This window comes from Fonsecaea multimorphosa (assembly GCF_000836435.1).
Source record: "Fonsecaea multimorphosa CBS 102226 unplaced genomic scaffold supercont1.3, whole genome shotgun sequence".
NCBI lineage: Eukaryota > Fungi > Ascomycota > Eurotiomycetes > Chaetothyriales > Herpotrichiellaceae > Fonsecaea > Fonsecaea multimorphosa.
Genome location: NW_015971637.1, coordinates 64,942 through 87,532, shown reverse-complemented (window position 1 = coordinate 87,532; position 22,591 = coordinate 64,942). Strand labels below are relative to the sequence as shown.

Genomic DNA, 22,591 nt, shown 5'->3' with positions numbered 1-22,591 from the left:
CAATATGCGCTCTGCCAGTTGAAACCGTCCCAATTGGTAACGCCCGGATACCGGTTATATACACCGTGTGGAATTTCCCTTATTGCTGGACTGACCTCCCAAGCCTTCTCTCTCCTAAACCTGTAGCGTGTCCTTCTCTTGCGCATCCACTCCCCACACAGTACCTCTGTAGGTTCACACGTTCTGCGAAGGAGGCACTTGTAATGTCATCTTGTCCCCCTCCACGGTAGCAACACCAGGGACAACACCCGGAGCCGGCGCTGGCGGTCCCGTTCCCGATCGTCTTCTCCTCTCTCTTTCGGTAGGTCCACTTTCGATTTTACTGAGCATGAACCCACTGTCCTCGCCAGCAACACCGCTCTTGCGGAATTTCCCACCCATGCCGTACATCCAGCTATCATCCTCATCACTGCCCAGCCAGTAACTCCGGCCGATGCCAATCAAGAATCGGCCAAGTTTGCCTCGCCATCCCTGTCCCTCGGGTCTGCTTTCGGAGAATGGGTTCTCTGCCAACTGCGCATTCGTTGATGCAGCGGTGTAATCGACGCCCGTCTTAGATCCTGTAGAGGCGATATGTTGGCGGATCACCATGCGGGCGAAGGCGAGCATGATCAAGCAGAAATACGCTCGAATGGTCCACATGGCGATGATGACACCCACAGAATTCATGTTTTGGGTGTCTAGCACGGCGGATTGTAATGCGCCGTTGCTACCGCTGCTCGCGGCACTGGAAGCAGGTACTCCGCCAGCCACGGCGTCCTGACCGGAACCAGCCAACGGAGGATTGGGTGTAGCCACGACTTCGACTCTTGAAACGTTCAGTTGGGGATCCGTGAACCCTGCTACTTCGTCCATGGTTGATGCGCCCGGTCCTTTCTTCTCGCTCTGCCCCGCGTCATGCTGCGCAAGCACCAAGAACCAAGTCGCTGCGAAGACGGCGGTGTATGCGGCGTTAACTATACTGTCAAGGACGTAGAACCATGCAAGGGCAAGACATTGCAGGGGTGACTGCTTTCGGATATGTCGGGCAAGGTAGGCGGTAAGCACGAGTGCGATCGTGGAGTAGATGTACATGGACAGCTGGAAGGGCGAAAGGTGGTAGCCTGTGAACAGTGCGAGAATGCCGTAGAGACCCGCAAGTTTGTTGACAAGCATCGAGAGGGTAATGAGGCTGGCGCCAGTCGACAGCGTCATGGTGTAGAAGAAGCGCTGTTCAGAATCAAGTCAGCATTGAGAGAAGAAACTCGAGGCTCGACGCCGTTGTCATACCTTTGGCCGCGCCAGGCGCAGCAGGCGAGCGGAAATGCCATAATTCGCCATAGTCAATGCACTGCTACAAAGGCACAAAAAGAGATACTGTCGTTACCGTTGACAAAAGTCACGCGAGAGGAAAGGAATGGAGGTGGCGGCAACGAGCGGGAAATTAAACCAGCCGGAGAATAAGAAATCAGGGAGCCACCCACGGCCACCCACAGCCACCCAAAAGCGGCATCACCGGAACGTTGTTTGCTTTACATCATCATGCACAAGGCTGCATCAGGCTGCATTAAAACGGCTTCGCATGAGAACCATATCACCCAGGATGAAACAATTACAAGTCATCGCCTATGTATCCACGACGCCTTGTTCAGCCATTCTATTATTTTGCATGCAATCTCGTCTGTCTAGCTAGAAGGTAGAATACAAATTTGCCAGGCCATTCAATGAATCTGACGGACATGCGCCAAGCACAGCCATCAAGTTCACCATTTCCAGCAGCACACCATGTCCATGCGTCCGCCGAGCCACATGTAGGGATGGTTCTTGACGCCGTTCACTTTCTTTGCGCCTTGTGTCTGTGTAGAATAGTGCTTTCCACCCAGCCCGTCGACTCAGTCTCAATCAGTGTTGTCGCAATCGCCACCACCACTCTAGTCATACAAGCTGTCGTCATTGCCAGCATCACCGAACCCAGTACCGTTTGCTGCATCAGCCTCTTGACCGGCAGAAGGGAATTTGAAGAAAGCACTGCCACCGGTCTGTTTCATGGCTTGAGCAAAGGCCTCGTAGCGGCGGATCTCCACATCGCTAACCGACCGCCGTGCAGCTTGCATAGCTTCTTCAAAGTGTCGTCGGGTCAACTCTGGGACAGGATCTTCCCCTTCATCGGCGTCCATAGCGTCCTCACCAGCGGCCTCACGTTCCTTCTGTCTTTCAATATCCGCTGCGATGGATTCCTTGATAGCGAGTTTGACAGCACGTTGTGTGACGAATCCCAAGTCGGCACCAGAGAAACCATGAGTCTTGCTGGCAATGAACTTGAGGTCCACATCTGATGCGACAGGCGTCTTGCGCAATTGCGCTCGGAGAATGGATTCACGCGACGCCTCGTCGGGAAGGGGAACGTACACCAAGGTGTCCAGACGTCCCGGTCGGCAAAGAGCGTTGTCGAGCTGCTCGGGTCGGTTGGTCGCACCAATAACGAACACGTTCTTCTTTGAGGTCATGCCGTCCATCTCAGTAAGCAGTTGGTTGACAACTCGATCGGATGCGCCACCAGCATCGCCCAAAGAGCCACCACGAGATTTGGCGATCGAGTCAAGTTCGTCAAGGAAGACGACACAGGGAGCCGCGGCACGAGCCTTGTCGAAAATGTCTCGAATATTGCTTTCAGACTCGCCGAACCACATACTCAGAAGCTCAGGGCCCTTGACAGAGATGAAGTTTGCTGCACATTCGTTGGCCACGGCTTTGGCAAGCATAGTCTTACCAGTACCAGGAGGACCGTAGAACAAGACTCCTCGAGATGGTGAAAGGCCGAATTTGAGGAATTTCTCGGGATGGTCCACGGGGTATTGCACCGATTCGATGAGCTCGCGCTTGACATTCTCGAGACCACCAATGTCGTCCCAGCGGACATTGGGAACTTCGACAACGGCCACCTCGCGGAGAGCAGACGGGTTGGACACGCCCAGAGCATACCGGAAGTTGTCCATGGTCACGCCGAGCGAATCCAACACCTCGGCATCGATGGTGTCCTCGTCCAGATCGATGAGATCCATCTTCTCTCGAATCTGCTGCATGGCGGCCTCAGAGCAGAGCGACGCAATATCGGAACCGACGTAACCATGAGTCTCGGCGGCGATAGACTCGAGATCGACATCCTCCGCCAGTTTCATGTTCTTGGTATGAATTTGAAGAATCTCCAAGCGGCCTGTAGGGTCCGGAATACCGATATCAACTTCGCGATCAAATCGACCAAATCGTCGAAGGGCGGGATCAATCGAGTTGGGTCGGTTGGTGGCGGCCATCACCACGACGTTGGACCTCGCCTTCATGCCATCCATGAGAGTGAGCAGTTGCGAAACAACACGTCGCTCAACCTCGCCATTGGTCTTCTCTCGCTTGGGTGCAATAGAATCGATTTCGTCGATGAAAATGATGGCGGGGGAGTTCTTCTCGGCTTCCTCAAAAGCTTTTCGGAGGTTGGATTCTGATTCACCAGCCATCTTTGACATGATTTCGGGGCCGTTGATGAGGAAGAAGAAAGCACCCGTTTCGTTGGCGACAGCTCGAGCCATCAGAGTCTTACCGGTACCCGGAGGGCCAAACATGAGGATACCTCGGGGAGGTTTGATACCGATTGACTTGAACAGCTGCGGATGTCGCAGTGGCAACTCGACCAATTCACGGATCTGTGCCATCTGCTTTCTGCAACCACCAATATCATCGTACCCGACCTCGTTCAGGTTTCCTTCCTCGTCTTCACGCTGGATTGGATCTCCCTCACAGTGAATGACGGTGTCCTGTGCCACAATGCCATATTCCGGCGGGTCAACCTCGACCACCTTGAACTCGACTTGTCTCATACTGGCTCTAACTGTAAAGAGATCTCCTTGTCGGACGGGCCGGTAGGCTTCGCGGAAGTAGGGAGCGAGGAAGACGTCGAAGAGAGATCCCGTAAGACCCTCGACAGTGTCTGCAATCGGAAGAACAGCGATGCGCTTGGCCTGGGGAGAGCGTCAGTACTGTGCTGGAAGCGTTAAATAGGACGGTACTCACATATTTGATGTCAGGGCAAGGGTGGACAGTGATGATATCGCCGTGCTTGACTCTGAGATTGTGGCGAACCACTCTGTTGATGCGAGCACTGCCGTCATCAAGGTCATCATCGGCCAGGACGATCAGGACGGTGTCCTTGCGTTTCTTTCCTCTGACCAGGACGGTGTCGCCTCTGAAGAGTTGTAACGTCTCCATAGTGTTATTTGACAGGGCAATGATGGAGTTGTCATCGTTCGTAGCATCGGTCACACTGCGTCATTTGTCAGCCCGGTTTGTATCAAGACGTCCTTGATGTCCAACTTACATCAACGAGTTTGGCTTCTTCTTCTTTTTCAGGATAGCAGTGGCCGTGTCGAGCTCCTGAAGGGCCCTGTTAGTCTGGGATTCGTCTCCAAGCAGCTTGTCGGGCGTAATCCGTACCTCTTTCTTCTCTGCGCCAGAAGCATCGCTGTAGCTTGGGTTAGCGGTGGATCTTGCGAATCTCATGAGTGTGACACATACTGTAGGTTAACCTTCTTCTTGTCGTGGGTATGATCAGGTTCTGCAGACATCTTGATGTCTTTAGCAGATCAAGTAGGATAGGATCTGAGAAGGAGGGTGCGGAGGTTTGTTGTGATTTCTAGAGACCAGAAACAAGAGCGCTGGTCTTCGCAACAGTGTCTAGAGGGTGGAGGAAAAAATGGATTGGTATCAAGGAGCTCCTTATAAGAAGAACCTTGAGAAAGCAGAGAGAAGAGATGGCAATAAAAGGGTGAGGGCAAGCAAAGCGTTTGTCGGAGGTGATGAGTGAACTTCTGGAGGACCTGAAGCGCAGGAGAAAGCCCCGTCTTGGCGCCTTGAAATGACGGTCATTTGAGCCCGGACAACATACGTTGCCTCTGGCAGCCTACCAAAGAGAAGATGGTCGAACCTTCTCAGACGGCCCAACGATCGCCTTGCCACGACTTCTACTTGACACGTAGCAACTAAGCACCTGTATATCTGGCGCTTGTTAGCAGCGCGATAAGAGAAAGCTCTATTTCGCTTTAGCCTGACCTACTACGTGCTCCTTCTCGTAATTGTATGCCTTCCAAGTCGGCCTTCCAAGTGGCGAGGCTGAATCCTAGCCTTGCCGGAGGGGCACATCCTGTGCTCAAATCCGCCGCCCATGACGAGTAATGGAAAAAAATTGCCCATTCAGTGATGATCAATCAATAATCTAATTGCACAATCACTTACTCGTACGCCGGCAACAGGTCCGGGGCAAATCCCACTGTGATTCGTAGCGTATCCCCGCTCCGCCAGCCCACGCCCATTTGTGCTTCCGATTTTCGAAGTGCGGAGCGGAAAGATTCTCAGGCCCAAGCCTGTCTCGTCCATCGTCTACGCAGCCAACACCCTCCTTTCTAATCGCGCTGCTGGACAGCCCGCTGCAGAACGTCATCTGCAAACGACAGCAATTAGCTGCTTTCAGGCATGAGCCTCCTGATCCTCGAATAATCATACCAGTCCCCGTTCCCCACCAAAGACAGTGTTCACAGCTTAAAACACTACAGCGCACACTCACCTCTACCTCCTTGCCTGGGCATAGTGGGAAACAAGATGTCGACCTCGGGACCCTCAACTGAGACAGCGAGCACGATCCCCATCCCTCCCTCCCTCACCAGCTCCACCACCTCCTTACCGCCCGCGACCTCACAAGCCCTCATTCAACATCTCCGACAGACCGGCGCTATCCCCGACCTCAGCTCTCTACTAGCGGATAGCCTTGCCCGCACAGGCTGGACAGACCGCGTCCGCGCACTCGCACTCGAGTTACTCAGGAATGGCTCATGCGACACTTTTCCGGAGTTGATGAGCGAAGTCATGCGACGGGCCAAGTTGCCCAAGGATGCCAAGGAGAAGGAAAGCAAGGATGCGAAGACGAACGGGACGAGCACGCCCGCAACGACTACAACCACAGGCCCTGGAGCAGGAGGCCCAGCTGCGCTGAACGGCGCAGTGGTGAACAGCAACAACGCCATTGCTCTTTCAAAAGAATGGTCCGGCGGCCCGGATGGATTGCCAGATGTAAGGATACCCGAGGTCACTGTTGAGCTAGGGGTGGAATTTTTGAAAGAAAAGATCAAGGATGTCGTCGAGCCGATCGACGACGATAGCGATTAGCAGGGTCTGGCGTTGGTATCAAGTCACAGTTTGGGGATATTTGTGTACAACACGGCATAGCGAGCGGCGTTGAATGTTGCTGAGATGGTGGGAGGGCTTCAGTACGGCATATTAGATACTGGAAGGACCACAGCTATGGTGGAATATCTCGCTCTACATCGAACTGTTGGCAGCTCTCTCAGGGCTGGTGCACGACTTCTCGTCATGGTTTGTAGCATGAACGGAAACAACATGGCTCTTCGAACCCGAATCAATGTCGCTTTTGCATCCCTCGCTAATCCTCGCGTATCTAAACAAAAGGCGAAGCAATTTATAAAACACCGCCCGGCAACGTCTGCGCCGTTGGTATTGTCCTCACGCTCGCTGCACCACTAGGGACGAGTCCTGTTGCAGCTGTCCCTCCACCACCCAATCCTCCCAGGGGCGGCTTCATCCCCACCCCCGCGGTTGGCGGCATGTCCCCAACCATTACATTCCCTAATTTCCTCAACATAAACATCGGCTTCTTCCCCTCTCTGTCCAAATCCTTGAATAGAGCGAGGGGTTTCTCTTCCAAACCCACACACCTCTCCTGGTCGCCATACACGATATACAAAGCATATTGACGCCAATCGGCCTGAATGTTGTACTTTCTGAGGGCCGCTGGGAGAACTTTATAACATGGATCTTCTAGTCCGACACGGAAAGATTTGAAGATTTCCACAGAGGGCGCATCGCCTCCGCTACCATTGTCTTTGTTGCCATGCGGAGTATGGCCCACGCTGGCGCTTGAGGGGAGCTGGGGCGGCACCGAAGCTGATAGTTCTCTTGAGGGTATGAGAGTGGATACATTAGAGATTGTACTGTTTGTAGGATTGAGTTTGCCGGAAGCCGACTTTGCGGAAGTGGGAGGGTCACGATCGCGTTCGATGGTGACCTGCCGGTCGTCGATACCGTCATAGCGAGGGATAGCACTAGTAGCGGTTCCTCCCTCACGTTGATAGGAGCGCGGAGCAAGTGGTTGATGTTGGTAGGGGAGTGGCGAGGTCGGAGAGGGGACGCCTGGAGAAGGATGTGGATGTTGCGGTAATGCGCCACCTGACATTTGTGCGGTTAGCGAGTTTGAAGCCAAACTTGCTGCAGCGGAGGGGTCGAGCGAGTTGCTTTCGGCGTAACTCCTGCCCTCATGGATCGTACTGGGTATATGTGTTGGAGAGTTGTTCTTGGGCGTTGAACTGAGACCCAGCTTCTTTGAAAATGTGCGTGTGAGGCTGGTCTTTTCGGGCACTGGCTGGGTCGTCAGGGGAGGCGAGACGACGTCTTGCTGGTACATCTCCGGACTAATCGTGGCGCTTTGATAGGGGGCATAAGGGAGAGGTTCTGATCGTTCTTTGGCCATCTTGAAAACCGGCAGTAATTCCTGCCGCAGCTTGCGGTAGTCATCCGCCAGCCGGGTCAACTGCGCCTCCGCCTGAACAATACGCTCGTCCCGTAACCGGAGGATAGATCTCGCAAGCCGATCAATGTCTTCCTTGGTTGCCATTTCATGCTGAGGGTTTTGCTCTGCCGCTAAGACGGGAATCAGCGATATAATACCAGGAAAATGCAACCTGAATGCCTACTGGGAGGGACATAGTCATCCGGCTCAATGGGAATGTCCTGGTTGACTTTCATGTCATAAACATTCTTGAGAATCGTCAAACGGTGTCCCACACTGGCGATCCCCATCTCTTTCAGTTCATCATGTTTCAGTGCGACGAGGGCTTCCCCTTCGATGCCATGTTCTGTAGAAAGTCAGTCGTCAATGTCCCATCAGCGTTCTGTTTGTGACGTAGCTCACCGACAAAAGCATGGCAATATTGTCTCAAGTTCAAACTAGACACAAACTGAGCGCATTCTTCTGGTGTCCATTCTGTTATGATAGTCCTGGGTAGGCTTGGATCTTCCCCCGAGTTTTCATATGTCGTCGGCGTATGTTCATTAGAGGGAGGCTCAGAAGAGGTCTCTGAATCTGTGTGTAGCTGTGTAGGCGAAGTCATGACGCTTCTCTCATATTCATCGTCGGCGTCAGAGTCGGCGTGGTATGTAGTTCCGCTAGGGAAAGCCATGGTGTTTGCGTTGAGATCCAATCGACCTTCGGCGCTTGGACCAGGTTTAGGTTTCAATCCTCCTCACACCCCAGCCACATGAAGGCTCGGGGGCAGGGTAGAGACGTGGCAGTCGATATGATGATGAAGAATATTGAGTGCTAGACAGCCTTGCCTGATTGCACACTCCAAATTTGTCGTCCCTGGATCGTTGAAGGATCTTCGGTCGTGTCAGTGCGAAGGGGGCTGTGCGGAGAGGCCTGCGGTGGAAGGATCTCAGGAGAGGTTCTGTCTGATCGTCGGACGTCTGCTCGAAGGGTCAGAGACGCTCGGCCACGCTCTCAACAAGAAAGAGGAATCTCAAGATTAGGACTACAGGCGCCCAAACTGAAAAAGACTGCGTTAAAGGGAGGTTCGAGGGGACATGGGATCGCAGCATGCGCATGTACGGGGGCTGCGACGGGGCCTGAACGAGGCTAGCCCCATCAATAGTCGATAGCCAATAGCAAGCCGAGTCGGCTGCATACGCTTTCGTCCCATTTTGGCCATGTGATATTTCGCTTCTGCTCCAGTCCAGCCTGAATGGGCAAGAAGGTTCACAAGACATGATTATTCAGGAACTGGGATCCGCTATCCATTCTGCAAAGCTATCGACCTCACAAAGCCAGTCGCTCAAACGAGTACTGGCCTTTGTTCCTACTCTCCAGCATCTTTTTCTGTCGGTTAGTCCGACGCTTTAATTGGCCGCCACCTTTCCTGATCTTGACAGGGCTGACCACATTCTCAACCTTTAAGCTGAGAGGGAGACCTGGACCAGGCTGCAGGTCGTCTTCCCCCTCAACAGCTTCTGAGTACAGTGTCACTATGGCCCCTGGACGCTGGTTAGCGACCGACAACCCAGTGCCATAAACCGCGACATGAGCCCCAGCAGCCCGTTGTTTCCGCAGAGATTCCTCGTATCTCAGAGTCTCGCGGAGGATGCCTTGCAATTCTACTACATCCTCCAGACTCTGCTTGGTATGTGTAATCTCTGCCACAAGGTCAGGCACAATGTTGCCCATAAAGTCTTCGTGATCCAAAGCTCCAAAAAAGCCAAGAGGTCCAATGGCGTCGACACAGCCTGACAGTATCTTGATATTCGTAGCGAGCTTGACAGTCGGCAGAGACTCGGTTTGGACTGGCAGATTTTGGAGAGATTGAGTGTGGCCCCCTTGAAAGAGCTGTTGCCGTAAGAACTGAATGAGAGCCAGCGCATCTGTCTGGGAGAGCAGAGCTTTCAAGTTGACGGAAATGACTGACGTTGCAGCAGCACTAAGTCTGTCCAGCGCCGCAATCAATGCTCTCTGCAGTGTAGGGGGCAGCCACGGGTTGTCGGTTGCTGACGCCGACAGTGTTTGCACTTGCGTGCCGGCGATATTCAAGGGAGTGTCGACTTCCACTGGATCTGTTCGGCGGTCCGCTTCAGCAACGACCGTTTCAGACGACGAAGTCAGAGCTCGTTGGATGAGCAGCTGCACCACGGCTGCTTGTTCCTCCACGTATGGGCTGAATCCGTTTTCGAGACACTCTACCAGTAAGCCATACGATGAATCGGCTTCAAGCAGAGCTCGAGCAACTGCGTGGATACCAACAGATGTCAAGCCAGTCCCAGAACCAGAGCTCGAGATCGCATTTTGCACGTTTCGAGCAGACAGGAGTCCCACCCTGCACAACCATAGGATAAGTTTGAACGATGGAACCCGGACCTCTAATGACGTCTCTGCTATGTCGGGCGTATTGCCTTGGGCATTCGGCGTTGCCCGTATCTGAAAGATCTTTGACAGAAGATAGTTGATTTTGAAGTCCGAGATCGCTATACGGTCTGGAGGCAAATCTTCGCTCGTCCCTCTAAGAGCTGGGGAGTGCAACGTAGTCTGCCGAATGTCATTGACGAAGGTGTTTTCAAAGCCGGCAACGTCATCTGTCTCGGCTAGGTGGTCGAGACGTTGCCTCACAGGCCGCCAATCCACGCCGGATCCTGGAGTTATAGTCGCGGTGCCGATCGCCGACCACTGCTTGTCGAGGGTGTCAGGCGTGATATCTTGGCCACTGATGCCACGTCCGATATTTTGGAGAAGTTTGCTCCCAGTCCCCAGAAGCTGTCGAGGTGAACCAGTGGAAATATCTATCGCGAGCAGTTGATGCCGCCTCCGTCCGATGACACGCGCGGATTGGGGAAAGTAACCGAAAAACTCAATGGGGCCACTCCGGTCTTGGACAGCCATTCTCATGCGTTTCCGCTTGAGGTTACCCTTATTCGCGTCGATTTGAGCTTGCACAGACTGAAATTTGAGATCGTAAAGCTGGACTGACTCTTCGAATGAACATACAGCGAACGCAGATGAAATGGCCATGATTTCGTGTGAGCAGTTTAGACCGGTGTGTAGAGCCGAAGACAAGGAAGGGACCAGACCGGTCAAATCATACGAGTAAAAGGCGTCTCCGGCGCGCAAAAACAGATTCGAGGCTCTGGAGTTAAAGGTATAACATCGATCCTTCGGCGAGAGTGACTTGGACTTGCTGCCTCCCAACGATAGTTCATGGTCAAATAGGGGATAAATCGATGCTCCCCTGGCCTCAGCGTTTCGATTCATAGGTTCAACCGACCACAGACCGTAGAACACGCTGTTGAGGTTAGCATAGTGCTCGGTTTTGCAAAACGCAACTGCCAAGTAGGCGCTGTCGGGGGCAGCCTCGCTGAGCAGATCCGGCCTCTGCTTTAACACTGTCTTCCGTGCTTCCGAACTCGTGAGATGTTGAACGGCCAAGATCTTGATATTTGGATAGCGTTTGGAACAGAGGATTCCTTTGAACCACGTGGTGTTCAAGTCTTCGGAGAAAATTGCAACATTTCCATTTTGCTGGATGGCCACAAGCTCTTTTTCCCTGCCTTTCACCACCACCTCAAGTAGCACAAAGGGGCTCTCTTGTTCATCCAGCGCTCCACTAGCACTGGATGCCGCACGAAATGTGTCTTCTCCTGAGGTCTGGAAAGATTCGATCCGCAATGTGTCTCGCTTTATGGCGCAGTAGGTCGTTCGACGGAGGAGCGCCTGTGATTCTTCGCGGATCGAACAAGGAGGTCCATAAAAGCGAGCAGTAGGAGGCACTGGATAAGAGGCGAGAATAGTGCCGTTCTGGATCTGTATTCTGTCAGCATGCAGTCTTGTGCACGGATACAACTGTATTGGTACCTCGTACAGGCCAAGGGAATCACCATCCACGGCCACGCAAATTTCTTTTCTCCGCCTCTTCAGCCCGTCGCGCACAGTATACACGGTGCCGAAACGAGTCACAGCATCTTGTCTGGCAGGACGAGGCAGTCTTGCCAGGACTTGGGGAGTTGAGATCTCCATTATCGAGATATGAGACTTTGAGGCGCTGCCAGAACTCAGTGTGCAGACAAAAAGTTTTGAAATGGGCTCCACAAAATTTTGCGGAGGCTGCGAGGTTCCTCCGGCCAGGCTTGCCAGGCTCGCTAAGCACTTTTTACAGGGGCTGCTTAGCGCTTAGCGGCAGATCTCCCGGGAAGGCAAGCCTATCAGCGACTAGTCGACAATGGCAGACGCAGCCGACTGAGCCTCCCATTTCTGGGCATGGCCCCCATGGCCATCGCGTCACTGACGCGCTTCCTGTCATTCAGTTGCGCATCGTGATCACGCGCATCGCAGTTCACCATCAACTCTGACCTATCTCACACGCGGGCCTCGACACGACTCACCGGATCCTTCAGTGGCATAGGTACCGGCCGGTTCACTCACTCACTATAAAGGAAATGCAGAGATTCTAGACCTCATGACACCGCAACGTACGGAAGACTGACTTGCAGGTCAATGGCAGCGCTGCTCGACTATGGCGCTGCCCCAGATCACAAACCCCATATGCATCCGTTCTTCCAGAAAGGTGCACAAGCATGTCCATCCAGACCTTTCATAAGTCGCTGACACTGCGTATAGCTACCGTAACCCACGCCTCATCCAATCGTCCTGCCACTCCAACGCTGGGAAGTGAGGGCACGGTTGAAGACGACTCTACGAACTACGACGAAGACGCTGGTTACACCTCTAGCAATGCCGCCCACACGGAGCCCGCGGAGGCTACCCCTGGAGGGAAGTGGAGTGTGGATGAGGGTGACGACCTTGAATACGAGAATACCAGAATAAAACGACGAAGAGTCTCTGTCGGCCAGGGGCATCCACTCTCTGAGACAACGAAAACTTCAAATGCAGATCAAACTACGTTGTACGACCAACTTCAAGCTGCAGCAAAGACATTTGAGGGGTTTGAGCCACCCCTGGATTGTGCTGAGGATCAGATAGCCGCGAGTGAAGATTTCGTGAGCGACAAGGAGGATGCGAATTACTCACTGCCACCGATCTTATCTGAAGATAGTGTTTCTCAGTTGAAAAGGCCAACTCCTCCTGTTGAGGCTCCTCTTGACGCTTCGTCAGGTTCGGTTAACATCGACCTCACAGGATCCCCAGATCATCACCCTCATTCAACCGACGGCGCAATGGATGACCACTTCTCCAAGAAAAGCAAGCCCTGTCCACCTTCCAGTAACAAGGTTTTGCGGACTGGTCACGGTAAACTCGTCTTTTCGCCCAAGAAGTCACCGAAACGTGCGTCAGGGACTGTCTCAACCGACGCGAGTGGGGAGACCAGTGATGCGAATAAAAATACCAATAGATCCAAGAAACTGCAGATGAAGAACGGGAAGTTCGTTTCGTCATTGCGGGTTACGTTGTCATACTCAGCGCCAGAGTCCGCTCATAAGATCAACGACATCTTGTCCGGCAAGTCTGAAAAGAGCGGCATTCAAGTCCAGTCAGCTCAGGCAGAGTTAGCACGGAAAATGCCCTCTACGGGCAAGGGAACGCACCCATTCTTCCTGGGAAGATTGTCAGGCAACACTCAAAAGCAATCCGACCTCAAAAGTGATACCTCCTCGGACGAGACCTCGAAGTCCAAGGCACCAAAACCCTGGAAAGAGATCGTCTTCGAATCCAAGAGGGCATTCCAGAACAAAAATGCATCTTTGTTGCATCCCGTATGGCCTCCGACTGACATTCAACATGTACGACCGAGTCAGGTTCCAAGTGATGCTGTCACAGTTCGGACGCTTCCCATGCCACGGCCCAAGTACAAACATGCTCTGCGCGTCAATGCGGATGAAGATGTACTTTGGAACTTCTCTCGGCGCTTGAAGCAGGGAGTCGATGAGGCTCTCGTTCGCACTCCCGAGCGAAAGGTCATGAGTGGCAAAGAATTAGCAAGACTAGCAGGAACGCTGTACGAGATGGACGAACCCTTGAACTGCCAGTCAGCTTCAATTTCGCGTCTGGAAGCAGTCATCGAATCGACACGCAGTTTTTTTGACAGGGGCATGGCCGCCGGACCTCAGCTGTGGTGTCACGAGTACGCACCCACTTGTTGGCAAGAGGTCTTGGAACCGCAGAGTAAAGTTTTGCATGACTGGCTGAGTAATTTGAAAGTACATCAGGTCCAAACGGGCAAGTTGCAACCGAAGGCGAAGCCTCCAACTCCCCAAAAGCGACGCAAGAGGAAATCGGATGAGATGGACGACTTCATCGCAGACTCGGACGACGACGATGCTCGCTCGGCAGCGAGTGGAAAGAATGCAATCCTACTCACGGGCCCGCCAGGCTCGGGAAAAACTGCCTCCGTCTTTGCCGTTGCACAACAGCTAGGTTTCGAGGTGTTTGAGATCCATCCAGGTATGCGACGAAGCGCAAAAGACATCCAGGACAAGGTAGGCGACATGACGCAGAATCACCTGGTTCAACACTCCGACACACCGAGTCGAAGATCAAGTATATCGCTTGAGGACCGAGACACGGGCATCGCTACTTCTGGGCCCCCGCCCGAAAATCGCAACCCTCTCACACATCTCATAGGTCTCGGCAAGGGTGGCAAGCAGTCTAAAATCGCCCAAGCGAAAGAGGTCAAAGACTCCAAGACCAAGGCACAGAAGCAATCTCTCGTCTTGTTTGAAGAGGTCGACATCCTTTTCGAGGAGGACAAGGCCTTCTGGAGTGGCGTTCAGTCACTTATCCGAACCTCAAAGCGTCCGGTCATCCTCACGTGCAACAGTGCCGACTCCGTGCCGCTGGCCGAACTGGATCTTTTTGCCATCTTGCGCTATGGCTGTGCCGAGCCGGGCCAAGCTGTACAGCTTCTGGGATCCATATGCGCTGCTGAAGGACATCTTTTGAGTAAGACAGCCTTGCAGAACCTCTACCTCACCAAAGGCCACGATCTCCGTGCGTCAATAATGGAGCTTAACCTCTGGTGCCAAATGACAGTTGGGTCGCAGCAGGGCGGTCTGGATTGGATGCTCCCACACAATGACGAGTCCAAGCTCAAATCAGAAGGCTCGGTGACTCGAATCGTGAGCCAAGATACCTTTACCAGCGGTCTTGATTTACTGCCAACAGACTCAGACGACACAGAAGGTCTGATCCGATTCTCACAGGACAATCTGAACATTCCGGCACTGGGCTGGGTTCAGAACGACGTGTCCTCACGCAGCACTGAGTCTTCCGGTCTCTCGATGCTGACCGACATGCTCATCCTTTCTGAGGCGAGAAGCGCGATGGATCTGATTGATGGCACAACAAGACCTATGGTGGCGACCTCGTTACGGAAATTGGCCAATCCAGCTCCCGCCGACGCCAGCCCTTGCACATCCCAAGGTGATGAAGTCGTCCGCCTGTACCTCGATGAACTGAACGACTCGCAGCTCCTTCCATTATCGATGTACGACGCATTCGCACCGCTGCTGGAAGAATCCCGCATTGGCCTCCCCAGCTCTCCAGGTCGAAAAGCACCGTCGCTGGATAACCCGTCCGCAATCTCACTCGTGACGGAAGTCGCCCCTTACATCCGCTGCATCGTATCACACGATCAACGGCTGGAACAGTTGCGAAACGAACTACATGGTGGTGCAAGGCAGCACGGGTCATCAAAGAGGCAGCGCCGCACCAGGGCAGCAAGGGCAGCATTGGAAGGTGCGGATAAGAGTACAGTAAGAAGAGATAAGTGGTTTCCCGAAGAGTTGGATTGGGGTGCAGTGATGAGGACGGCGGGCAATGAGTGGCCTCAAGCCAGAGACAGAGACGTGGAGGCATGGGACATCAGTTCTGCTGCTCAGACACCTTCCTCGTCGATAGGAATGGAAGTGGACGCTAATGAGCCTGCGTCGCACAAGTCCTGAGACTTGCAAATGTGGTGGATGACGGTTCGCTGACACGGGAAACGGAACAAACCAATCTTTTGGCCTCACAAACGCGGGAAGCATACGAGGTAAAGTTCCATCTGATATCAAGCGAGCTAGTTCGTGGGGATAGGGGCTCTGGTAAGGAAAAAGGGAAACATATGACCAGGATGATCATTGGCATCGGCATCGGCAGCGCAATACACATGTCCTGACAAATACATCACATACTAGGTAGAATGATGATATTCTACCATTACCATGACTTTGCAATAAAACAAATAGAGTCGCAAATAATGGCCGCGTTGGGAGCCAGCTATTGGAATTGGAATGTCGGATTGTGGCAGCTGTAGTTGCATTAGGACCACGGAGAACTTAGACTCCACCAAGCCAGTCTCGGAAGAATCAATGACTTTGTCGACCGTCTTCTGTCCGATTTCTCTATAGCGGTCGACGACGAGGTAGCTCCCCTTCGGCCGGTTGTTACAGACATGGTTGTCCTGCCGAATGATAGTCACCTGATTTACCCCTTTTCATTAGGACGATGGTTTCCCCGTTTTCGCACCGACGCTAGCGTGGCTCTAGCCGCATCTGTGACTTGTCGGCATCTGGACTATGTCCCTAGGGTCACCGTGAATACTATGTGGAGGGAACTGAGGGTGGTCAATGGGGCCGCTTGTCTATGGGACCAAGCGATGACTTCAAAGATAGGTCAACTTCGGCCAGGCTGTACGAGGTATATCAGTTACAATCTTGGCAGAACATTGGAAGCGATCTAAGACCATATAAGACTATTTCTCATTGCGAGGCCCTATGAGATCCATGCCAACCTGCATTCTCCCACCTGGATTCATCTCGTAACTGGTTCAATGGGTTCAATTGCGCCGGAAAAATGCTACAAGGTTTTGATTGTGGGGGCGGGCTTCAGCGGCCTCTATATGTTGAACAGTCTCAGGAAATCGGGATACTCTGTACGACTTTTGGAGGCGGGAGCCAAAGCGGGAGGCGTCTGGTCAGTTCGACTCGAAGAAACAACATGGTTGACATGTTACTGACCTAGCCGTCTAGGTACTGGAATTCCTATCCTGGAGCCCGGGTAGACTTGGAGGTACCACAGTATCAGTTTACAGCCGAAGAGACCTGGAAGCGATGGGACTGGAAACAGCGATACCCGAGCCGAGACGAGTTGGTCGCCTACTTTGAGCACATTACCAAAGTCTGGGCCTTGTGCGGCGATATCGACTTCAACACGAGGGTCGAAAGCGCTCGGTGGGACAAGGACACATCACAGTGGCGGATTGTTGCCCAAGCCGGTGAACAGCAGTTTTACCGCAGCAAGTTTCTGTGCCTCTGCACCGGCTTCGCCGCCAAACCATTCGTACCACCCTACCCGGGCTTGGACAGCTTCAAAGGCACCATCCTGCATACATCCCACTGGCCACAGGAGAAGGTCGACCTGACGAACAAGAGGGTAGGGATAGTTGGCACCGGCGCCTCCGGAGTCCAAGCCATACAGGAAATAGGCAAGGTCGCTGCTCATCTGACCGTGTTCCAACGGACTCCGAACAATGCCATCCCCATACGCAATCCCACGCTGGATCGAGAACAAAACCAAAACCTGAGGGACAGGTTCGTCGAATTGCGCAAGTCACAGCTGACCACCTTTGGCGGGTTCCTCTATGACTTCGTGCCGGGAAAGACGACCGATTTGTCCGACGCTGAACGACTCGGGTTCTACGAGAAACTCTGGGGCGGCGGAGGGTTGCAATTCCAGCTGGGCAATTACACCGACATGATGTTCGACCCGGCTGCGAATGCCCTGGCATACCAGTTCTGGCGCGAAAAGACATTGCCCAGGATCAAAGATGGCAAAAAGGCCGAGATCCTGGCACCCAAGAACCCGATCCATCCGTTTGGAACCAAGCGGATAAGCCTCGAACATGATTACTTTGAAACCTTCAACAGACCGAACGTGGATCTGGTCAATCTGCTGGAGAACCCGATTGCGCAGATGACGCCCGAGGGAGTCCAGACGGCCGACGGAGTGACTCGCGAGCTTGACACCCTCGTCATGGCCACGGGATTTGATGCCATCACTGGGGGAATCACGCAGATCGACCTTCGTGGAGCCTCCGGGCAGCGCATCACGGACAAGTGGCACGACGGCGTCTACACGTACCTGGGCATGACGGTGCACGACTTCCCCAACATGTTCATCGTCTACGGTCCGCAGGCACCCACGGCCTTCTCTGCAGGGCCCGTGTCGGTGGAGTTCCAGGGCGACTGGATCGTCGACTGCCTCAATTACATGAAGCAGAACGATCTGACAGTCATCAACGCCACGGCAGAGGCCGAGCGTGAGTGGAAAGCTCACGTCAATGACATTGGTGGCCGGGGCTTGTTCGACCAGGCCCAGAGCTGGTATTTCGGCGCCAACATCCCTGGAAAGCCGCGTGAAGCCCTGCTCTATATGGCCGGCCTACCCGCCTACTCGGAGAAATGTCTGAACAGCTCTCGACACGGCTATAAAGGCTTTGAGATCAAATGATCCCTTGAGTGTACAGTGTCATTGGTAGCCGGTATTGACTTTAGAATTGAGGCTGTCTATATGCTAGACTCTCGCTCTCTCTCTCTGCACTGAGACCTTTCTCCCCTTTTCCCCATTCATTATCGGGCTTCTACCTCGTTTTTTTCGTAACAGTCATAAACAATCTAGACCGATTTGCTCGGGAAATCCCATCCGATGTATATTCGGGCTTCCTCATTCTTAATTTCTATTGTGTAGCGCCGCCGCGTTTTTGGAACTCGGCCAAATTCATCGGGCTGGCTTTTGCAACAAGCGGTCGAGAGTGACGGAAATCATTAGACCGCTTTCGGGCCGGGAGCTACGTGAACCACCACCGCCGTCTCTCTCTCTCTCTGATTTAGGCGCAAACTCAGGAGGGAAGAAGGGGGGAAAGGGTAACCGGACACGGTTGGGGGGACTTTGTCAACCCTTTATGCTTTTGAGAGGGCCGGCCACTAAAATCGAACCCTTACTTTCCCATTCACTCAGCTAGACATACCTGAGCAACCAACCGCCTTCTCTTGCTAACAGGTTGGCAGCACCGCGAGGGAACTCTGGTTGTCCTCCTCACGATCAGGTTGCAAAAGAGCGTGGCTCGACACCGTTTGAAGTATTTGTATGGGCCCTTTTTGGCAAACAATGGCACAGCTTCGAGACAAGGTGATTGCGATCACGGGCGCAGGGTCGGGGATTGGTCGCGCGACGGCACTCACGGCCGCCAGTCGAGGGGCGTCGCTGGGCCTGTGTGACGTGGACGACAGAGGACTCGATCAGGTCGTCGAGGAGATCCGCGGTCGCGGCCGTGGAGGAGGAGTCGGAGTCGGAGTCGATGTAGTGGGGACGGTGGTCAACATGGCGGACTCGAGCGCCGTGGACGCGTGGATGGCAGCGACGATGCGGCATTTCGGCCGGCTGGACGGCGCCGCCAACGTCGCCGGCGTGGAATCCAGCCCGGACGGGACCGTCTACGCTCCCATCGTCGACACCACCGACGCACACTGGAATCACATCCTGGGCATCAACCTGACGGGTCTGTTCTACTGTCTCCGCGCCGAGTTGCGCGTCATGCGCCGCGGCGCTTCCGTCGTCAACGTCGCCAGCGTTGGCGGCCTGGCCGGCCGGGAGAGCTTTGGCGCCTACAGCGCCAGCAAGCACGGCGTGGTGGGCATCACCAGGACTGCGGCCCGCGAGGTTGGCGTCGACGGCATCCGCGTCAATGCCATTTGTCCGTACGTTACATAACGACCCCCTCCACCGCGATGACTGCTGCCTTGACCTCGTTACTCGGGATGTTATATTACATTTGTCAGAAACTGACTGCTGACGCTCGCTTAGTGGCATCACGCAAACTCCTATGATGGACCGATTGTCCGATGGTGCGCCGGCCTCGATGGTCGCGTCCATGTACATCCCTCTACAGGACCGGGGCACACCTGAGCATATGGCCAAGACCATTTGTTTTGCGCTCAGTGACGACGCAGACTACACAACGGGTTCTCTGTTCACAGTGGACGGGGGCATCATGTCATAGAAAAGTGCTCTAAACATTTTTGCAAACAAGACCTATTGCGTCGCCAAAAGGCGTGGCTGCTGTGCTCTCGTGAATGTTTTTTCTGCCTCTCATTGTGATTCTTGGACACGTAGCTAGTTCTCTTGCGTAAATGGTGGAATGCCGCCGTGCCTTTCACTGATTCAGCGACTGTAGCCAGCTGTCGTCTTCGATCGCATGGTTAGGGTAAGGATCGAGCTCGTCAAAGGACATCAGATGGGAGTTGAGGATGGTGATGTCCCACGACATACCGTCGTCCTGTGCCACGGTTTCCAAGGCGTCTGGGCCAGGGCCGGGCATCGTCGGCCCTTCAGTGGCGGTACAAGGGATTGGATCGTCGACCGTCATTGGCACAGGAAGATTGAGTGTGTCTGGAGATTGGTCCGTGATAATACTTCCAGATCCGTGGCGTGTTGGCGAAGCTGCCGAGGGCCGTCGCCGGCGACTTATTGCGGATGCCGTGCTGGAAATATCCGTAAACGCAGGCGACATGAACGGAGGTGGGAACTTGGGCGCTCCATTGCCTGGTTGCCCGGCGTATTTTGCGCGCCACAGCCACAGGGAGTCAAAGACGATGCTGACCAGGAGGCGGCATTTGACCGAGACCCGCGGAGGCTGGAGACCCGTGTCGGGCTGCTCTCTGTGCAGATTCCAGATTTGCGCCAGGATTTTGGTCGTCCGACCGGGCAGATCGTTGTCCTCGACCGAGGACTGCTTGCAGAATGAGACGCATATGTCCAGGGCCCGTTTGCCTTTCTCGACATCCACGAATTGCCGGTAGCTTGAAGATGAGACTTTGGACACAAAGACCGCCAACGAGAAGCATAGCTGATATCGTGCAAATGGTAAGTACTTGAAAGGACTTTCGGTCCTGTGCCTCGCCGCGAAACAAGAGACAAGGTCGATGGCATCTTCATAGGCCTTGATGACGCCATTCCGTCGAGCAGTCGACTCCTCGTCGTGGAATAACCAGTATGCTCGGAGTTGGAACCGTGCGGAAAGAAGGTGCATTTCTGTTGATATTGTTAGCTTTTTCGGAAATACTCGTTGACCAAGGGTCGTTGACTCGCCATGTTTGGTGTCGGCCAGCTGTATTTCCAGCATCTGAAGATCACGCTCCAAGTCCTGCAGTATTGAAACTCTCGATGGCCGAGGGCTAGGTCCTTGTTGCGTCTCGACTTCGCTCATGGCTCTATGGACCTTGTTGCAGAACCTTTGGGCCATGACTGCGCCGTGAACCTCCTCGGGAAGCTCAAATGGATTCGTGACTTCGGATGCCTGCTCAATAGTGGCATCTTTGTGGAAATAGGGCTCTTGCCCGGCCATGGTGGCCGCACTGCAAAGATGAGTTTTAGTTCTAGCACGGTGGCAGCTACATCGTCCCCGAAGTTCTGCGAGACTGAACAGACCAAGAAGGCTTACCTTTCCACGGCAACGTAAATGCAACACCACACCTTGACAAGCTCGCGGAGCTCCGCTGCTTGCAGAGAGACACGTAGTCGCGAGAAATCGGAGATGTTGTCTGCGCGATGCATTCCAGCATGCATTGCCACCGATCTGAGATTTCCAGCCAGGATATACGTGGTGTCAAGGGGCATGGATGACGTGGGAAAGGGCCAGACACAAAGAATCGCCATGGCCTGCAGGGATGACAGCGTGTGAGGGGGATGTGCTATCGTCGACCAGAGCAGATCCTGGACCGCGGGAAGCAGTGCGTCCAGCAGGGAGAAATGGAGGCTGTCGTGGCGAGCTGCGGTTAGGATGATGGCCCAGAAGAGTAGCCTAGATCCCTCGCCCACGGGGTCTGCTGACGAGGGTTTCTGGAGGATCGGAAACAGTGGATGGTAATGAGTGAAGTATCTGCCGAGCCTTAGCAAGATTCCCAGACAGTGGGCTGAAGAGGTCAATCTTTACACCTGAAACAAACGCTGAATCTCCGCTGGACTGACCGTGGTGGATCGGATGGTCTGCTCTCTCGAAGCTGGGAACGCCGATGCCGGGTCAAAGGTTGCCAATGGAATTTGGTGCCCGCCAAGTGCGGCGTCACCACTCGAATCAGCAGTATAGTCTTCTGCCGAACCGCCGTTCCAGTTGTGGTTGGCAGATGGACTGTTTGCAAGAGGAACAAGGGCGGGAGCACCTACGGATCTGCTGCTGGCGTTCTGGGAATGAGCCAAGCTGGCCGCTTCCAATGGAACGCGCCTCGATACTGCCGCGTCGTCGATCTGAGCTGCCCGCAGCAGCTGAACCTGGTTTGCTATATCGCTCAGAGTTCTGGGAACGACTCGTCAGCGTGAACGACCGCGGTCTTGTTGACGGGTTCGCGTGCAAGGGAGGCGTACGTTCTCTTACTGAAGCGCCTGTACTGGGTGTCGACAATACACTGCGTCGAGAGGTCCTGGCATCTGTTGCAAGGCCGAAGGCCGCCCTCTGACCGCTCGCAGCGTAACTAAGACGACTCCAGTCAACACACTGTCATCTGGCCGAGACTCCCACCACGAGGGCGTCGGGCTGAAATATGTACCTTTGCTTGACGACATTGCTGGCAGGCAACAATGCGAGGCCGCTTGTTACGGCGGTTTGTATCGCTAGAGGTCAAAACACCAGCGTTCAACACGCCAGCATCGGACCTGCGAGCTCTGGAATCGGTGGTAGTCGCCCTGGGAGCAAGTGGTCTGCCATAAGTTTCACCCGGCTGGGACAAAGCTGGCACGGCCATTGCGCCAGTCGGGGGAGCGCACGGGGGACTAGAATAGAGACGCAGGTATTTTCAAGCGGAAGCCAAAGTCATTAGCAGACTGTTACATCAGATTCCGGGGAAACAACGTGGGGTGAAGATGAGATGTTGAAATGGACGGCAGATTAAGTCTGTCTATGAAAGCTGCGGCTTTTTGGCCATCAAACCGGTCCCGGGTGTCCTCGAAATACCTACCTAGGTAGGGCTCGCT

The 22,591-nt window shown here is 54.0% G+C and overlaps 9 protein-coding genes across 9 annotated transcripts; 4 read left to right on the top strand and 5 right to left on the bottom strand.

Annotated features, from left to right (window-relative positions):
• Positions 1–174: 174 nt before the first annotated feature.
• Positions 175–1,320, bottom strand: Z520_01814 (uncharacterized protein; the record flags this gene model as incomplete). The annotated part of the gene is made up of 2 exons (XM_016772329.1): positions 175–1,209; positions 1,270–1,320. The coding sequence occupies 2 exons, from the start codon at positions 1,318–1,320 to the stop codon at positions 175–177; spliced, it is 1,086 nt and encodes a 361-aa protein (XP_016635799.1).
• Positions 1,321–1,910: 590 nt separating this feature from the next.
• On the bottom strand, positions 1,911–4,592 carry Z520_01813 (cell division control protein 48; the record flags this gene model as incomplete). The annotated part of the gene is made up of 5 exons (XM_016772328.1): positions 1,911–3,989; positions 4,042–4,291; positions 4,346–4,401; positions 4,462–4,489; positions 4,543–4,592. The coding sequence occupies 5 exons, from the start codon at positions 4,590–4,592 to the stop codon at positions 1,911–1,913; spliced, it is 2,463 nt and encodes an 820-aa protein (XP_016635798.1).
• Positions 4,593–5,622: 1,030 nt separating this feature from the next.
• Positions 5,623–6,186, top strand: Z520_01812 (uncharacterized protein; the record flags this gene model as incomplete). The annotated part of the gene is made up of 1 exon (XM_016772327.1): positions 5,623–6,186. The coding sequence occupies one exon, from the start codon at positions 5,623–5,625 to the stop codon at positions 6,184–6,186; it is 564 nt and encodes a 187-aa protein (XP_016635797.1).
• Positions 6,187–6,496: 310 nt separating this feature from the next.
• Z520_01811 (uncharacterized protein) lies at positions 6,497–8,273 on the bottom strand (the record flags this gene model as incomplete). Its single annotated transcript, XM_016772326.1, has 3 exons — positions 6,497–7,734; positions 7,788–7,949; positions 8,006–8,273. 3 exons carry the CDS (start codon positions 8,271–8,273, stop codon positions 6,497–6,499), a joined length of 1,668 nt encoding a protein of 555 aa, XP_016635796.1.
• Positions 8,274–8,908: 635 nt separating this feature from the next.
• On the bottom strand, positions 8,909–11,647 carry Z520_01810 (uncharacterized protein; the record flags this gene model as incomplete). The annotated part of the gene is made up of 2 exons (XM_016772325.1): positions 8,909–11,434; positions 11,486–11,647. 2 exons carry the CDS (start codon positions 11,645–11,647, stop codon positions 8,909–8,911), a joined length of 2,688 nt encoding a protein of 895 aa, XP_016635795.1.
• Positions 11,648–12,124: 477 nt separating this feature from the next.
• On the top strand, positions 12,125–15,528 carry Z520_01809 (uncharacterized protein; the record flags this gene model as incomplete). Its single annotated transcript, XM_016772324.1, has 2 exons — positions 12,125–12,194; positions 12,248–15,528. The coding sequence occupies 2 exons, from the start codon at positions 12,125–12,127 to the stop codon at positions 15,526–15,528; spliced, it is 3,351 nt and encodes a 1,116-aa protein (XP_016635794.1).
• Positions 15,529–16,397: 869 nt separating this feature from the next.
• Positions 16,398–18,076, top strand: Z520_01808 (uncharacterized protein; the record flags this gene model as incomplete). The annotated part of the gene is made up of 2 exons (XM_016772323.1): positions 16,398–16,540; positions 16,597–18,076. 2 exons carry the CDS (start codon positions 16,398–16,400, stop codon positions 18,074–18,076), a joined length of 1,623 nt encoding a protein of 540 aa, XP_016635793.1.
• Positions 18,077–18,733: 657 nt separating this feature from the next.
• Positions 18,734–19,625, top strand: Z520_01807 (uncharacterized protein; the record flags this gene model as incomplete). Its single annotated transcript, XM_016772322.1, has 2 exons — positions 18,734–19,323; positions 19,430–19,625. The coding sequence occupies 2 exons, from the start codon at positions 18,734–18,736 to the stop codon at positions 19,623–19,625; spliced, it is 786 nt and encodes a 261-aa protein (XP_016635792.1).
• A 153-nt stretch (positions 19,626–19,778) lies between these two features.
• Positions 19,779–22,183, bottom strand: Z520_01806 (uncharacterized protein; the record flags this gene model as incomplete). Its single annotated transcript, XM_016772321.1, has 4 exons — positions 19,779–20,979; positions 21,066–21,503; positions 21,558–21,917; positions 21,996–22,183. The coding sequence occupies 4 exons, from the start codon at positions 22,181–22,183 to the stop codon at positions 19,779–19,781; spliced, it is 2,187 nt and encodes a 728-aa protein (XP_016635791.1).
• Between the last annotated feature and the right edge of the window lie 408 nt (positions 22,184–22,591).